At 36.6% G+C, this 19,423-nt stretch overlaps 1 protein-coding gene across 2 annotated transcripts in view; it reads right to left on the minus strand.

Moving 5' to 3' along the window:
- The window catches only part of LOC138310956 (uncharacterized), a 33,075-nt gene extending 20,016 nt beyond the window's left edge, over nt 1-13,059 (minus strand). Inside the window, exons 1-2 of one of the 2 annotated variants that reach the window (XM_069252322.1) lie at nt 12,589-13,059; nt 1,682-1,750 (exon numbers count right to left, since the gene is read on the minus strand). In XM_069252322.1, the coding sequence (XP_069108423.1) occupies nt 1,682-1,736 (55 nt within the window). In that variant the 5' untranslated portion in view covers nt 1,737-1,750; nt 12,589-13,059. Of the gene's footprint in view, nt 1-1,681; nt 1,751-6,685; nt 7,056-12,588 lie in introns of those variants that run through there. The other variant, XM_069252323.1, reaches the window with a different exon arrangement.
- Between the last annotated feature and the right edge of the window lie 6,364 nt (nt 13,060-19,423).

The following is a 19,423-nucleotide window of genomic DNA, read 5'->3' on the forward strand; positions in this document are numbered from 1 at the left end:
TCCACACAGCCTCGCTTTCAATGCTTTCAACTTTTCTTTACTTTAATTGTCAGAACTGGGAAACTAAGCAGAACTTGACCGTTGTATTAATATGTGAGAACTTTTGGAAGGCCAATGAACGCATTTAGACTGGTTTTCTTTGCCCGACTATTCACTTTAAGCACTCGCAAAAATTATGTTTACAGTAAAATATTTGCAGGAACAGTATCAGCAACATACAGAACGTAGGTGACAAAGAAAGGCTTTGACCATTTCTGGTTATAATTGCAAGAACTTTAGGCCAAAAAATAAAACGTTGCGCATAAAAAACCATTGCTTATCGGTATATGAATTACTAGAAATATTTTCAACAATTCTGAGACGCATGTGTGGTAATAGAAAGGTATTGCTGGAATTTGTGTCAATAAAGATGTTTCACCGCCGACAGAGCATAAACAATACTCATCATTTGAACAATAATTGGTGTTTACTCATGTAAATGTATGTCTACTTAACACAAACCATGATAAACAATAATTTGTTTTGCTTTTGATGGATACACAATCAGAACTTTATTATATATATTGTGTAGTGCCATGGATTTTTTTAGGGGCGCAATAAATAATTTTTAATATTTTCATCTTTCTCAAACTTTTCAATGGCGGTAATGGTGTATAGCAAGTAAATTTATCTGCTTCTGTTTTATGAGCAAAAATACCATTCGTCAGCGTTGTAACATCTTTACATTTATACAGATCATGACTTGAATATTTTCGCGAGTGGAAAAGCGAAAATGTCTCCTTCGCGCAAATTTGTGCGTTACAGTATTAGAAAAGAAATTTAGGCTAATTCTGTCTTAGCATTAATTGATACAAATCAACGCAATTGTAGAATAAAAGTTACCAACCAGATCTAACAAATTTATAGCAGTTTATGTGGCTATCGACGTCTGTAATTATTACAACATGGAATATTGATCAGATGTACAGCTTGTATTTACTTAGGACATGAACAAACACTCCTTATTATAAATTATTAACGTTACTATAGTTCATAGTAGTGACGTCGTTAGTTTACTGCACCAAGGTCAAATACGTTTCATATAACATAGCTATAATTCACCCATTCTTCCTGTGTGGTCTGGGAAAGTCTTCCGTTTTGAAAAATGACGCATGATCTTATGGGATATAACCTGAGAATAACCTATCCATTCTTAGGTTTGTTTGTATGGTGGTTATTTTAACATCCTATTAAGAGTCATTGTCATGTATGGACGACCTCCCATGTATACAATGCGTACCTTCTTTGAAGTACGAGGTGCGTGTTTTGGGAGACTGTGGTATATTGACCAGTTGTTTTGAAACAGAATTACATATCTATCCCTAAGATAGTTAATTTCAATCTATAAGCATGCATGTTTAGCATATTTTTAATATTTTAATTGTTTTTAAAACGATTATGACAACATTTTGATTGCAAGTGATTTTTCATCTTAAAATCGTTACAAATCAAAATTTTAAAATGTATTAATTCCATTTCCTTTCTTCATTGTGAATTGATAACTTTTTAACAGAGATTCAAACTGAATTGCAGTTTAAAACATACACATACTAAAAACTGAATCTCTATACCCAAACTCAATATAAATTTTCATCCTATGAAATAAATTTAAGATATTGAACAGATTTTATTGAAGACTCACCTGCTGAGAATGTTAGGGTCAGCAGGTTGACGTTGCTTTTGACGTAACCAAACATCGCTCTGTCAGCACCTGTAAAGAATAAGAGATAAATGTAAAAGCTATTACAGGTAGAATAGAAACGCGACACAAAAAAGATTTGCAACAAAACTTCGGCCTTGTCATGACCATTCTCGAAAAGATACATGACAGATTTCTCTCCCTGGAATAAAGGACCTGTAAATCATTTGGATAAAGGACAGAAAAAGGTTTGTACTTTAACAGTTTACACAACAGGTGGATCATACATATTGATTGATCTACAGTTGACAGTACTTAAAATACATATCAAAAATATATTCAACGTATCCCTAGTTCATTAAAAATAGTATAGATCTGTCGATACCTATTTTATCAAATGAGGAAAAGTTACAACAGATAAACCTCAGAACACTAAATGTCTATTATTTGACAATGTGGACACCAAGCAACACTCTGAGAGGATATTTATTGGAGCTATCACGTCGTCACAAAGCCAATCCCTGTACGTGGAATTTAGACTGGGAATTACCATGTTCCTACAACTATGATGATTTTATAAACTTAACAGTCACTGGCTACCATATTATAATGATACAATAAGTACGAGGGGTGGAATTTAGATTGGATGTACCATGCTCCGAAAGTTACAATGATTTAATAAAATTTACAGCCTTTGTTATCATATTAGAATTGAGACGAGGAAGTGCCACGCTCTAAATTTATAATGATTGGCAATTTTAATTACCTTTGGCTACCATATTATGATGATAGAAAATAAACGATGGGTGAAATTCTGACTAGGGAGTACCATGTTCTCAAAACTATAATGATTTAAAAACTTTATAGTCTAAGTCATAATGATAGATAAAGTACAATGGCTGGAATATAGACTAGGAAGTATTATGCCCCAAAATTATAATGATTGTTATTGATAGAAAAGGTACGATGGACGAAACCTTTTTGCTTGTTATACAACATAGCTAAAGAGACCAAGTAGCAAATCATCATGGGGATATCCATTACTGGACACAGACTAACCCATTTGTAGGGTATAATGAAAATAATACATACACACACATATAGGATAATACTTCAGTTCATATATTCATACTTTAGTTCATATTCCATTAAAATAAGGACATATCCTAGTTTCCAGCAGGTCTCTGGTATACATAAGCTAATCGTAAGGTATCTGTTTTTAAAGTTGTATTTGCCTATTTCTCTTCCTTAAAATAACTTTTCAGGATAAAGGAAGCGGATATGTTGGTTATCTTTAACAGTGCGCACGCACGCACATAATGGAGATTGTCCTCTATATAATGACTATATATAACTATTTTGTTTTTGGAAACCAAATAAAGACCAACGCCATATTCAATTAATGTAATGGAAAAATGCTCATGTTAAATAAATATTTCTGCATGCTAACCAGTAAAATCTCAAGGTCTTTCTAGATAAATAAACACAGAGACAAAACTCAGTTAGGCATCTATCTAGTAAACATAAAATAAGAATATATATGATGTAATGACACTGTATGTTAATGCACGTGTAAGATATATGCGTATTGACTCCACATTCATTTTAACTAAGTACATGTTGTTTATATTAATCCTGTAGAAAATATTGCTATTTCACCCAGAATTTACCATCGAATGATCATCATAAATAACAAAACGTAAATAGCCGTGAACTTCTCTGACGGCAATAATATAAAACTATCGATCAATTAAACTGTTCTAGTTCATTTATAAAAAAATCACGGCTAAAACAATCGTTAACATATTTTACAGGATGTAAATAAAACCAACCCTTACCTCGAGAGAAAATTATAACAGACTGGCTATCCTATCTATGCGGCCAAATTTAAGCCGTTTATCAAATTAATTCGCGGTTTTACGACACCATACAAAGTTTATCATGGACTCTCCGGGACATACGAGCCTGTATTGCGGGTCTAAAGGGGGTTTTATGGTCGCGATATCGGAACAATGTTTGTCCGGTGTCAGCCTATCGGGCCTTGTTACCGGATTGTTCAAATACAGGTAGGTCTGGGAGGGAGGGCGATTGCTGATTTATCACTACTGGGAACAGGGTGGGGTTACATAGAGCCTCGTTATCAAATCAATACCTCGTGCAACAAAAGTCAATTGGGTATTGCCGGACTGTGAAGAAATTCTCCGCGTGCGGTGTCTTACTCATCCAGCACGTGGCAACTAGATCTACATTCTGTGAAGGAGTATCGGCTAATAAATAAAACAATGACATTTTCTTGGATCAGTATCCCTCAATAAAAGTCATGCCCTTCACCTGGACGTATGTCGACATGCATGTCAGATATATAAGTGTATCATTGAAATTTCCAGTATTATAACAAAGAGATACTTTTGTAAATGTAACTGGGAGATTGAGACTTCAACAAAAAATATCTGAGAACATGGTTAATCGTGCATATCATTGATAGTCGAATTGTTGTATGGTACTGTTCATAAAAACACAATTAAAAAAGGCTGTTTTAAAGGTACATCCTTATCGAATCGGCTTTTAATTCTTGAATGTAAAACAAATTTGATGATTTTGTATAGTTGCAAAAATTACTAACTTTGCGTTCGTGTTGAACTTATTACATAACGAATAATTTACTGATAAATTCATAAACATCTAGGATTCCTACTACGAAGCAAACCCAGTTTATAATTTTTTTTTGTAAATGAAAGTAAATAAGTGTATGATATTCGAGAATAAATTTCAAATCGTTGAAGCTACATATTTAACAAAGTGATGTTAATAATCTAAACCGTTATAAATTGAGTTAATTTGCATTACAATTGTTTGATTGGTCGCTGTTCTTTGTTGCGTACACAACGATACGATCAGGTATTATATTATTATATGTCCCCAAGATAGCACTGGTTGTGCATGTAAACATCCGGCTTCACAGCTGGGAGAGCTGCCGTTGGACATCTGTCGATTATTGAGTTTTACATATCATGTGTGTATTTTTTTACATTAATTAAACTTCAATTTAATTGAGTATTTGCCCAAATGAATACATAAATAAATAAATCAACAACTAACAATCATTTATATGAATAGGGGCCGCGGTGGCCGAGTGGTTAAGATGTCTCGACATATTACCACAAGCCCTCCACCTCTGGGATGCGGGTTCTCCCATGTGGGGCAGTTGCCAGGTACTGACCGCTGGTCGGTGGTTTTTCTCTGGGTACTCCGGCTTTCCTCCACCAACAAACCTGGCACGTCCTTACATGACCCTGGCTGTTAATAGGACGTAAAAATAACAACAACTAACAATCATTTATATGAATATATTATAGTATCTAATTGGCTAGTCGGAGACCTTTGTCAATTTAAGAAAATGATTGTTAGTGATATATTATACAAGTGTAATAGCTAATTGACTAGTATGCGACCTCAGTCAGTTACAAAAAAAAATTAACGTCCTATTAACAGCTATGGTCATGTAAGGACGGCCTCCCATGTATGCGGTGTGTTGCGTGTATGTTGTGCGAGGTGCGTGTTTCGGGAGACTGCGGTATATTCATGTTGTGTCTTCTTGTATAGTGGAACTCTTGCCCTTTTTATAGTACTATATCACTGGAGCATGCCGCCGAAGACACCAAGCAACACACCCCACCCGGTCACATTATACTGACAACGGGCGAACCAGTCGTCCCACTCCCTTTTTGCTGAGCGCTAAGCAGGAGCAGAAACTACCACTCTTATAGACTTTGGTGTGTCTCGGCCAGGGGACAGAACCCAGAGCCTTCCTCACAGGAGCGAACGCTCAACTCAAGGCCAAAAATGAGGCGGTGCCAAAGGAGGCATTAGGAAGGATAAAGTCAGTTAGGAAGAATAGAAAAGATAATATCCTAAATTTAGTCGCCTTTTACGATCATGCATTAGGGGCAGCAGGTACAATTCTAACGCCCTACCTGCAACTGTCAAGTCTATGTAAAGTAGACACAATACCAAATAAAGGAAGGGCATGGACTAGAAGCCTAAGAAAAAAAGAAAGTTTTTACGTTAAAGAAAAATTCAGATATCAAAGCAATAGCGATGGTTCATCTTGTTTTGTGTTAATGCGTTAAATTTGGTTTTTAATTTTATATCGGGCACTCAAATCTCTTCCCTTAAAACTAAACAAATATAACGCTCATTTTTTGCACCAATCTCTGCCTCTCTAGCGTCATTTTTTTCTGAATTACGAACGGGGAGTAATGCACACATTTTATTTGCAATAACAATTTTTTTTTTGGATCCAAGTCCTTTTAACAGAAAATGTCATTTAAGGACGATCTCAAATATGCGCAATGCGTTGGGTTGTGTGGTTAGCGTTCGCCCTTGCGAGAAAGACTCTGTAATCTATCGTCTGTCTGAGATACACTATAGTCTATAAAAGTGATAGCTTCTGCTCCAACTTAGCGCTCATTACCTAGAGCGGGACGACCGGTTTACCAGATGCCAGTTTATTGTGCCCCTGGTGGGGCACAATATATGCCTATTCGGTGTCTTCGGTGACATGGTTTAGTAATATAGCACTATAAAAAGGGCAAAAGTTCCTACAAGCAGTCGCAACACAAATACCACAGTCACCCAATAACAAATTGTTTTAAGGGAAATATCACTATACATTAAAGCCTGTTTAACCCTTCGGCTCGATCTCAGACATACACGAACATACAACAGTCTCCCAAAACGCACACGTACATACTACGTAACATCGCATATAGGACCTTAAGTCGACCATGCTGCTTAGTATCAATCCACTAGCTGTATACTTGCTTTATTAATGAGAATTGAAATGAACTAAGACAGACATCAAACACACTGTGATACAAACATTATGTGATATAAATTGTAAACATGGTCAATTCAGTTCAACTTTACCATAAAACAAACGTCGAATCCAATTCATTCCTGGTTACACAGATATGTTTTAAAACATAATGACGATGGAATATTTACCTGTATGTATACGATATGTATACAATATGGAATTTCCGTTGAAATTAACGAGAATTCTTCTCTATCCTTGCAGGTATCGTGATATCACGTCCACCACAACGCAATCAAAATGCTACTGTATAGCCAAGCAGGATAAGTCAAATCACAACAATTACTGTGTATATAGCCATTGTTTATCCATAACATCCCTTCATCCGATTACCGCGTGCATATCAGCCAGTACTGTAATCACTTGTACACACCTGTCCCCACTGCGCATGTGCGCCAGGAAGCAACACCTGTTTCTTAATTACAGAGGACGGATGTGAAGATGGTTGTATGAGTAATTGCATTCCTGACACGATCAATAGTTGCAGCGAAGTCAACTACACACACACCTGTAAACAATACACAGGTGAAAACAATACACAGGTGTATAAGACACGCACCTGTGGTGACTCACTGGACCTACTATGGACGGAGTACATACTGTGATGGAGAGGGAGCAACCCGGGGGTGGGGATATACAGCGATGTTTGTAAAGTAAGGGGTGGATATCGTAGGTCATGAATGCACTAGTATCCGACTAGTTATATTATTTTGACGCGTGCATACCAAGGAAGTGGCAAACGAGAAGTAAAAGGAAGTTATTGTTTACATCATTATAGCTATATACGATATGTAATATAATACATATCAATGGATTTATCATATCGATAGAGATATCGATACTAAATATAGAAACAAAATAGACTTTGATAGTTGACATATAATATATACCGACGATTAAAGTAATTTCTATACTTAATGTATATTTATACTTAATGCATAATTATAATTAAGTATGCATGTGTAAGATATGGAGGGTATATACGTAGGGACTTAGGAATTAGAAAACCTTTTACTAACTAGAATAACGTCATGACACTATAATTCCAATATATATTAATATAGTAAAATACAAATGAGATTTCAAATATTAGTGAAGTCTTCCTTCAGTATCATAGCCACGCATATTGTATTTTGAATGTTTGTGTCATCTAAGGAATATCAAATTGTATGGAATTTACATATATGTCAGTATTGTGGAATGTTTTTAATGATGAATACTGATGTGTGTGGTCGATAATTTTGGAATAGGATTAATGTCAACGCTTCAGAATTTATCAGTTTTTGATTTATGTAATATTTTGTTGGGTTTGTATCGACCTTTTAAAACAGAAGATCTTTATTGCTAGGATTAAATTGTAACTAAATCCTAATAGGACTTGAACTAGTACACGTTTTGTAAATATATATTTGCTGTTTGTTAAATGGTTTCATATACATTGAATATTAAATCTCATTTTATGTAACTGAGGGAAATAAAGATAATAGTAGCAAGCAGTATTGCCAATGACCATTAAAGATGCTCAACCACCGACAGAGCATAAACGATACTCATCATTTGAACAATTATTGGTTTTTAATCATGTATACATATATCCAATAAAACACACAGAAAAAAATGAAATGATTTATTTGCTTTTGGTGCATGTGCAATCAGTAATTAATTCATATAGGACATAGTGCCACGGATTTTTTTGGGGGCGCATTTAATGATTTTTAATATCTTTTATCTTGGCGTAAAATTAGAATCTAAAACTTTTCAATAGTAGTAATGGTGTAAAGTAAGTAACTTTTTAACTGAAGAAAAATACTAATTCGTCTGCTCCCGTTTTTTTGTTATCTAAAAAACCCTATTTTTCAGTGGGAGCATCTTTGATTCATCATGCTGGATTATTATGGGTCTGAGAAGGGATATAACATATTGTATCTTATATTAACTTTACTTCAATTTGATTTGAGTTATCTGATAAATTTTGCATCAGGTTATAAAAGCTCATACCTCATATAACTAAGATTAAATTTATTACCAACAAAATGAAACAACTTTGTGGAGAATGACATCTGAAGGCTAATACGCGGGAAACAACTTTAAACTTTCAGATTTACAGTGTATTTAACATCCAATTGTCGCGCTTACAGTCATTTGGAGTCATAAATTCGCTGTAACAGAACGCCTGGTCTAAGTATTGGACATTATCAGTGACTGTCTAGTCTTTGTTTAAACTTAATTTCGGACCCGCCTACCGATCACATTTTGTTTACAACACAATCTCTTAATAAGAACATGACACTCCATATAAATACATAGTTGTATGATCTTAATGTACAAAGGATGGGCGTTTAATCTGGAAGATAACTGGGGAAATGTTTATATATTCATTGCAAAACGTAAAAAGGCCATGTTTCTGAGTCCATTAAGATCACCATATGGATGTAATCTGACGCTCTGGCCATGCATTGTCACGAGCAGTCGAATCTGCCTTGGTCTTGGTGACATAAGGAACTACTACTTTACGCAGTTTGAGGCCACGGTGTGGACACAAAATGTCCCGACATATTACCACAACCCCTCCATCTCTGGCGAGTTTGAATCACATGTGGCCCAGTTGCCATTAACTGACCTCTGGTCGGTTGTTTTTCTCCGGGTACGCCGGTTTTCCTCCACCAACGACCCTGGCTGTTAATAGGATGTTAAACTTACAAAACCAAACCAAAACCATTATAGTCAATTGATATAAAACTTGTAAAATGCGTGTAGATAATTTTCATCCAGTCCTTTTACATCTACTCCGATACTACATACATTTAGAACATATTATGTTTTTGTAATGTAAAATATATGTACATATGCAACTTACTAAGGTTCTGGTATTCCCAAGAAAAAGAAAATAGAATATACGTAATGAATTTCATTATTTAATTCGATATAAGTGTTTATTTAAAAGCTTACTATTCCTTTTGTTTCGAGATTATTTCTCCATAGGTATACAGGGTCTTGATATGAACTCAGTCTTAGAGAAAGCTTTGCTTTTATCAAACATCATTTAAGGATATACCATGTTTTAGAAAATTTGAGGCTGTGGAATTTAAAAAAGACACATCATTGAACAGCGCCAATATCTGGGTACTGTCAAACGTGGGCTTCGAACTAACGAAGATGTAATCGACTTTTGATGGATATATACAAAGTATAAAGGACAGAGAATCGTTTATGTACATCAATGGCACCATCTGTCCAATTTATTTATTGTTATGAACACACGTATATGTTATGGTATGTTGACTTAAACTAGTACGAAATTGGAGATGGAAAAATAATACAAATACATCATACGATGTACTACATTGAAATAAATCATAAATATCAAAGAGAATAAATATATTCAAACATTCAATATAGAAGTAGAATTCAACGCGATATGATAAGTGAACAGATTTCATTTGAACTAGCGTTAGGACAACGATCTGTAATAAGACAACAGAAATATGCAAGCAAATGCTTTTTATGAAAAAGTGATTACAGCATTGCAAGATATGTTAATAAAAGCTGATAATGCGGTACGTTTCGTCTTCTGTGGATGCTTCAGTGAGATAGCACTATAAAAGGGCAAGATGTTCACTATCGTAAAGAGACACAAAATGACTATACCACAAAGTTCATAGATATATACAGAAGGTAGTCCTTAAATGAACCTGATAGGACGTTAATATAATAAAAAAAAAACAAGCCAAATTAAATGATAATATGATTAGTCAGCTTAAGGACATAAAGATGTAAAAGTCCAGGAGATGTCTTGAAATGAAGTCGAAGAAATGTCGGGTCATTTGTCTGATCTGATGAAGGTGACAGGGATACATATCGTACCTGCCATCGAAACTTCACACATTTTGATTGGTTGAGTAACAACATCATTACCTAAATCATACTTTCCGACATGAATAAAATATTAATATGGAATAAAAATGATTAACTCAGCTCTGTTATTATAACAAAACCGCAAAATGATGATAACTGCTACTTCAGAAGCGTTTCGATTAATAAAATCCTGTTTGGGATTTGTATACAAAATAAATACAAATCGACTAATTATTAATAGATTTATGAACAAGAAATGGAAATTTCTTTTACCGAAAATGTATATCCTACTTGTATAAGTACCTTTACTGATATATAAAACTGATAGTAATTTTATTTCATAAGACATGGACACGTTCCTGTAGTCTGTACTAGGAAATGTTTTTTTTATCCTTAATTGGAGTAAGGCGTGTCCGGTTAAGACATTTAATGTGATCCAAATACGCGCTCTTTGTTCCAGTTAGGACACGTGTATGAACCACCATTGACCGATGTTCCTTTTATACACGCAATATAAACCATCTGTTACAACGAATAACATCAAGATAGAAATTCGAACAATCATCACAGATAAAGTAATCTGACTCATCACTCATTAATGATTCAGGATAGCTGGTTTCGAATTTAACGCCAACACATTGTTAATACAAGAAGTTTGACATGAATGATCAACAAAGACTTGTAATTACATAGTTGTTCTTTCATTGCCTCGGTCTATATCAGATGAACCTGTTCTCAATCATTATTTAATGTCGTGTTATATTTGTGATTTTAGAACCTCCGCATATTTTCCAATCCACTAAGAAAATGTTTAGGCATACGATTCTATTATGAAATAGATAGAAATGATTAACTCAACTTATATAACAAAACCACAAACCAACAGCAGATGCTATAAAAAACTAACGTTTTCATTAGAGCTTTCCATTGATAAAATCCTATTTTGGATTTGTATACGCAACAGTACAAACGAACTGGTTTCGAATTTGACGCCAACACGTTGTTTAGTCAAGAAGCTTGACATGAAGGATAAACAAAGACTTGTAATAAAATAGTTGTACTTTCATTGCCTTAGTCTATATACGATGACCCCTTTCCCAGCATTTAATGTCATATTATAGTCGTGATATCAACATGATTTTGACAAGACACGTCAATCTCTTAGTTATTAGTGTCAGACCAAGCTATCGAAAGAAAGATATTTTTTGTTTCAAAATGTAAATTTACTCAGTACCTTTCTGTTTAGTCAATTGATTTGAATCTCCTCACCTTTTCACCAGTGCACTATATACAAGGGCCCTCACCTTTTCACCAGTGCACTATATACATGGGCCCTCACTTTTTCACCAGTGCACTATATACATGGGCCCTCACTTTTTCACAAGTGCACTATATACAAGGGTTCTTCAAAAAACTGTGTTTTGATTATTTTACTTTCCCTATTATTTTTGGAAAACTCCTTATCTGATAAAAGAATTCAGATCCGACACAGTAGTACTGTATTTGTGGAATAATAAAATAGAAAATGGTATCTGCAATTAATATTAATTACTAGTTACAAATCAGGCAGAAATATTCTCCCATATATCCTTATTAAAATGAATAAAAACAACATTCATTATATTCTTCAAATTATGTAATCCATATCACTACACTAGTATTTTTACTTTTGATACTATACCAACGCAAACTTCTTATTCTATTTTAACCACATGAATTTGACGTTATATCTATAAATTTGTGATTAAACATGCGATAACCCTTCGCCTTATGCACTATTTCATTTATGTATTAACAAAATATCCAAATCCCGTTGTATAACTTAACAACTGGTTGGATTAAATGGTTATTACGAAAAATCTTAGCTTTATCCTAAAACAAATATATAGATATGTCTAGTTGGTGTAGTTAAATTAATCATTTTCCCTATATTTTAAGTTGTGATTCTATATTTTCTATGACATCATAGCTTGACTAATATGGTATACTGATTTAGTTTTAAATCAAAATTTTCACTTAAATAAAATTTGACAATTGATTTTAAACATCGTAACAGAAAATAAACAGTATTCATATTTATATATCAAAAGGATTCAGCCCTGGAAACCAGCAATGATCATAATGATAGTAAATGTACAGACCTTTTTGTCGCTTTACTTCCTTACATTTATTTGCTTACCTGTATGTTCCTGGTTCTTTCTTTCCGTGTGTGAAATGTCCACAACACTATATATCCACAAGAGTCAAATACGAAATCCGGAAACAGCCGATGTCTCTGAAATATACCTCACACGGAAACAGTCGCGTAAGTGGTAACACTCTTTGTTTTTGGAGTGATCGTATAAGGAAATATAATTAAGATGTTTTCTTTGCTTGTGTTGTTTAGGACGGGTATCAGCGTCTTATTACTTTAACCTTAATACATATAATCCATCAAAAAATGTCATCATGTCAAGTAAGATTATTTCATAATTCAAAATCGTATATGTCCATCGACCCAGAAGCTACTCTTGATTAAATGACCCACACCTTGAAGTGAGAAATAAAGCCGCGCCCAATGTTATTGCTGTACATAGTCGATGATAACGTCCCAGGCCTGCACTAGAGTTACCTGTAGAATATATCGATCGAGAGCAAATTGAATCGCAGTTGTGAAATATGTACGTGAGCATGATGAGTGTATGCTAACAGGGCGTGGGCCTTGTATTGTCACAGGCGGGTATGATTTATTGGGTGTCGGGTTGGACTCCCGTGAGGCTTTACTTGATCAAATGCAGCAAGGGTCACACGGACAGAGTGTTATCATGAAACACAAATTAAACAACATCTCACGTGAAGATTTCTGTGAGCAGTTACCCTTACCAGGAAGTTCAGAAAACAGGGGTGTTTTTTGTATTGCAACACAGTTTTGAATGTCCTCTTATCGCAGTATTTGACCATGTTAAGCCAGTTATCAAATACAAATGCATTAATTACTTCCTGTTTCAAGCTGTGTTTAAAACGAAAATAACTTGGCAATATATGGCATTTCTTGTCCTTTAGTAAAGATCAATTAACCTTAATGAAATAAAAATAAAAAAATTTTGCAAAGGGACCTCTTTTTAGATATTAGTCCAATAATGAACCAATTTCATTAAAGCCAAATGTTATATGTAGAAAAAATAAAGTAAAATTTGGCCAGAACACATGCCTCTGATGAGAGCTTTTGAAATTTTGAACGGATTGCATGGGTTGACTTTATTGTTGCGTACGTATTGCATTTGATATCTATAAAATTGGTTCATTGGCAAAGTTCCATTGCTCGCGAAAGATATCTTTATTCAACATTTGCATTTAAGATTTTTCTGAAGAGTTACTTCTACCATGAAGAACACTTTGTGTAGTGCCAAAATTTTGAACTGTTTAATCATATTTGAACATGTTGTGTCAGGTGTCACATACAAACGAAATGCACATTTTAACATGTGCCAAATGCCAAGTTCATATATCATAGGGTATATTTAAATTAAAGTTTTGATAAAATATAAATAGAATACAGACAATTATAAAGCGTAACTTGCTGGTAAAATAGAATTAAACAATAAAACAATATGTATCTTTTTGGAATGTCAATAACATCACGCAAAGAAATGATAACAACAAAATTCGTTTCCTTAAATCTTAAGTCTTATTATGTTTTTGGAAGCATAAAGGAATGTACTTGTTTGTGTGTTTGTTTGATCAATTAACGTCATATTAACAGCTATGGTCATGTAAGGACGGTCTCCCATGTATGCGGCGTGTTGCGTGTATGTTGTTCGAGGTGCGTGTTTTGGGAGACTGCGGTATATTCATGTTGTGTCTTCTTGTATAGTGGAACTATTGCCCTTTTTATAGTGCTATATCACTGAAACATGCCGCAGAAGACACCAAGCAACACACCACACCCGGTCACATTATACTGACAACGGGCGAACCAGTCGTCCCACTCCCCGTTTGCTGAGCGCTAAGCAGGAGCAGAAACTACCACTTTTATAGACTTTGGTGTGTCTCGGCCAGGGGACAGAACCCAGAGCCTTCCTCACATGGGCGAACGCTCAACTTAATGCCAAAAGTGAGGCGGTGCCAAGGAAGGCATTAAGAAAGATAAAGTCCGTTAGGAAGAAAAGAAAAAAATAAGATCCTAAATTTAGTCGCCTTCTACGATCATGCAAAAGGGGCATGCAGGTACAACAGGGCAGCAAAGGAATGTACAACAAACTTAAAATAAATAACCCTAATAAATTGGTCCTCAATCAATTTTGTTGAAATCTTCAGTTCCTATTTCCCCAGTTATGTTTTAAAGTAAACAAGAGATCCCAGAGGGATCTTGGCGCCCACCAAAGAATGATCTATATCTGACAAAGGAAAGATGGATCTTTTCTCTACTTTTAAAACTTTTTCAAACATACTACATATAAAATTTGAGACAGATCGCTTCAGTACCTTTTGAGAAATAGCGGTAACAAACTTCAACTATCAAAATCCAAGATGACTCCTTGGCGGCCATCTTGTTGATCAATCGGTCCCAAATCATAATATGCACAACTAGGGCCCTAGGGGAACCTACATGTAAAATTTGAGAAAGATCCATTCAATACTTTCTGAGAAATAGCGATAACAAACTTTGAATATAAGAATCCAAGATGGCTGTCTGGCAGCAATTTTGTTGACCGATCGGTCCCAAATCAAAATATGCACAACTAGAGCCCTAGGGGAACCTATATATGAATTTTGAGACAGATCCCTACAGTACTTTCTGAGAAATAGCGATAACAAAATACAGTAACAAAATCCAAGATGGCTGCCTGACAGCAATCTTGTTAACCGATCGGTCCCAAATCACAATATGCCCAACTAGGGCCCTAGGGGCCCTACATATGAAATTTGAGACAGATCCCTTCAGTACTATCTGAGAAATAGCCATAACAATCTTTGACTATCGAAATCCAAGATGGCGGCCTGGCGGCCATCTTGTTCACCGATTGGTCTAAAAATGCAATATGCACAACAAGGGCCCTAGGGGAACCTACATATTAAATTTGAGATCCCTTCAACACTTTTTGAGAAATGGGGATATCAAACCTTAACTATCAAAATCCAACATGGCCGCCTGGCGGCCATCTTGTTTTTCCTATCAGCCTCAAAATCTGTATGGCACAACTAGGGACCAAGGGTAACCTCCATGTGAAGTTTGAATAAAATCCCTTCAGTAGTTCTCAAGAAATATCGATAACAAACTTCAACTGCCAAAATCAATGATGGCTGCCTGGCGGCCATCTTGTTTTTCCGATCAGCCGCAAAATCTGTATGGCACAACTAGGGACCAAGGGTACCCTCCATGTGAAGTTTGAACAAAATCCCTTTAGTAGTTCTCAAGAAATATCGATAACAAACTTCAATTGCCAAAATCAAAGATGGCTGCCTGGCGGCCATCTTGTTTTTCCGATCAGCCTCAAAATCTGTATGGCACAACTAGGGACCAAGGGTAACCTCCATGTGAAGTTTGAACAAAATCCCTTCAGTAGTTCTCAAGAAATATCGATAACAAACTTCAACTGCCAAAATCAAAGATGGCTGCCTGGCGGCCATCTTGTTTTTCCGATCAGCCTCAAAATCTGTATGGCACAACTAGGGACCAAGGGTAACCTCCATGTGAAGTTTGAACAAAATCCCTTTAGTAGTTCTCAAGAAATATCGATAACAAACTTCAACTGCCAAAATCAAAGATGGCTGCCTGGCGGCCATCTTGTTTTTCCGATCAGCCTCAAAATCTGTATGGCACAACTAGGGACCAAGGGTAACCTCCATGTGAAGTTTGAACAAAATCCCTTCAGTAGTTCTCAAGAAATATCGATAACAAACTTCAACCGCCAAAATCAATGATGGCTGCCTGGCGGCCATCTTGTTTTTCCGATCAGCCTCAAAATCTGTATGGCACAAATATGGACCAAGGGGACCCTCCATGTGAAGTTTGAACAAAATCCCTGCAGCAGTTTTTAAGAAATAGTGATAACAAGCATTGTTTACGGACGGACGACGGACCACGGACGCAGGGCGATTTGAATAGCCCACCATATCACATCTGATGATGGTGGGCTAAAAACTAAATAAAATTCATACAACATTGCAACAAGACCATATTTTGATCATATATTTGGGTATGTATTTCGAGGGATTGTTTTAGACTCCCGTGGTTTTGATAATGATAAACTATTCAACTGTAACAGGAGGGATAGGGGGGTCGACGCTATCTCGAACTCCCCGTATCGCTCCTGCCCAAAGGTCAACCCAGGTTTAATAGGTGTTCTGTTTTGTTGAAGGAGAACAAGACTCAGAAACTCAATTAATACAATTTATTACATGTAACAGTAGTATTTACAACGTTTACGAACGAGACAACATTATACAGCCAGCTAACAAGGATACAACACCTACCTAACAAACCTAACAATATACTAATGGCAGTCTTAGGAACTTAACGTTCTACCCCGTTCTCGCACTTATACACTCAACACCTGACTATAGACCAATCACAACGAAGAATACCTAACAAGACAACATTGCACGAGTAAATACAGACAGAACACGTGTATTACAGGTGACAGTCAAGGACAGATGACACGGAACATTGCACAGGGACTTGACACATCGACAAATAAACACAGTCGAGCACACTTAAGCTATCATACGCCATCGAGCCACTTTCAGTCACAATTAAATACGTTAAATAAGTAAACATGTCCCCGCTACACAACATTCACCTTAAAATATTTATTTGATTATTTTAACGTCCTATTAACAACCAGGGTCATGTAAGGACGGCCTCCGTTGTATGCGAGTGAAGTGCGAGGTGCGTGTTTAGGTATTTTTTGTAAACAGAAAACAAAAGCGTCTTTGTTTACAGTTTATTATGTATTATTATCACAATATGTAAAAATGTCGATAACCTAGGATAAATTATAAAAAAAAATATATAAAAGAAAGTTTGTATAGATGTGGATGTGGCGCAGTGGTAGAAGGCGCAGATATGTTTTGGCTAGGCGATTGGGTGCTATAGATCGTGAGTTCGAGGCCCAAATAGGGCACGAGTCAATAAATTGTCATGCTTTGTTAAATTGTGTTTCTTTTATATATAAAATACATATGAAATACAAAAAATAATTGCACGAGTGAATACAGATAGAACACGTGTATTACAGGTGACAGTCATGGACAGATGACACGGAACATTGCACAGGGACTTGACACACCGACAAATAAACACAGTCGAGCACACTTAAGCTATCATACGCCATACACCAAGGATGTTTCTGGCCAAATTTGGTTACAATCCATGCAGAAAGCTAGGACAAGTAGCGATTTAAAGGATTTACCTCTATTTCCCCTATTGGGCCCCGCCTCTCCTGCCCCGGGAGGGTCAGAGCCGAAATTTATAAAGGTTCTGTTCCCCTTCCCCCAAGGATGTTTTTGGCTAAATTTGGTTACAATCCATGCAGAACTCTAGGACAAGTAGCGATTTATAGGATTTACCTGTATTTCCCCTATTGGACCCCGCCCCTCCTGCCCCTGGGGGGTCAGAGCCAAAATTTATACAAGTTCTGTTCCCCTTCCCCCAAGGATGTTTGTGGATAAATTTGGTTACAATCCGTGCAGAACTCTAGGACAAGTAGCGATATATAGGATTTACCTCTATTTCCCCTATTGAGCCCCGCCCCTCCTGCCCAGGGGGGGTCAGAGCCAAAATTTATACAAGTTCTGTTCCCCTTCCCCCAAGGATGTTTGTGGCTAAATTTGATTACATTCCATGCAGAACTCTAGGACAAGTAGCGATTTATAGGATTTACCTCTATTTCCCCTATTGGGCCCCGCCCTTCCTGCCCCCAGGGGGTCAGAGCCAAAATTTATACAAGTTCTGTTCCCCTTCCCCCAAGGATGTTTGTGGCCAAATTAGGTTACAATCCATGCGGAAAGCTAGGACAAGTAGCGATTTATAGGATTTACCTCTATTACCCCTATTGGGCCTCGCCCCACCTGCCCCTGGGGGGTCAGAGCCAAAATTTATACAAGTTCTGTTCCCCTCCCCCCAAGGATGTTTGTGACCAAATTTCGTTACAATCCATGCAGAACTCTAGGACAAGTAGCGATATATAGGATTTACCTCTATTTCCCCTATTGGGCCCCGCCCCTCCTGCCCAGGCGGGGTCAGAGCCAAAATTTATACAAGTTCTGTTCCCCTTCCCCCAAGGATGTTTGTGGCTAAATTTGATTACATTCCATGCAGAACTCTAGGACAAGTAGCGATTTATAGGATTTACCTCTATTTTCCCTATTGGACCGCGCCCCTCCTGCCCCCGGGGGGTCAGAGCCAAAATTTATACAAGTTCTGTTCCCCTTCACCCAAGGATGTTTGTGGCCAAATTTGGTTACAATCCATGCAGAACTCTAGGACAAGTAGCGATTTATAGGATTTACCTCTATTTCCCCTATTGGGCCCCGCCGCTCCTGCCCCTGGGGGTCAGAGCCAAAATTTATACAAGTTCTGTTCCCCTTCCCCCAAGGATGTTTGTGGCCAAATTAGGTTACAATCCATGCGGAACTCTAGGACAAGTAGCGATTTATAGGATTTACCTCTATTACCCCTATTGGGCCTCGCCCAACCTGCCCCTGGGGGGTCAGAGCCAAAATTTATACAAGTTCTGTTCCCCTTCACCCAAGGATGTTTATGGCCAAATTTGGTCACAATCCATGCGGAACTCTATGACTAGTAGCGATTTAAATTAAATGTTGACGGACGGACGGACGGACGGACGACGGACGCCGCGCCATGACATAAGCTCACCGGCCCTTCGGGCCAGGTGAGCTAAAAACAATGAACTAAAATGATTGATAATGTCATAATGAACAGTGAAGTATGACTTATAAATACTTTTTTGTTTGTTTGTTTGATTAATTAATATCCTATTAACAGCTATGGTCATGTCAGGACGGCCTCC

This window comes from Argopecten irradians, chromosome 16 (genome assembly GCF_041381155.1).
Source record: "Argopecten irradians isolate NY chromosome 16, Ai_NY, whole genome shotgun sequence".
NCBI lineage: Eukaryota > Metazoa > Mollusca > Bivalvia > Pectinida > Pectinidae > Argopecten > Argopecten irradians.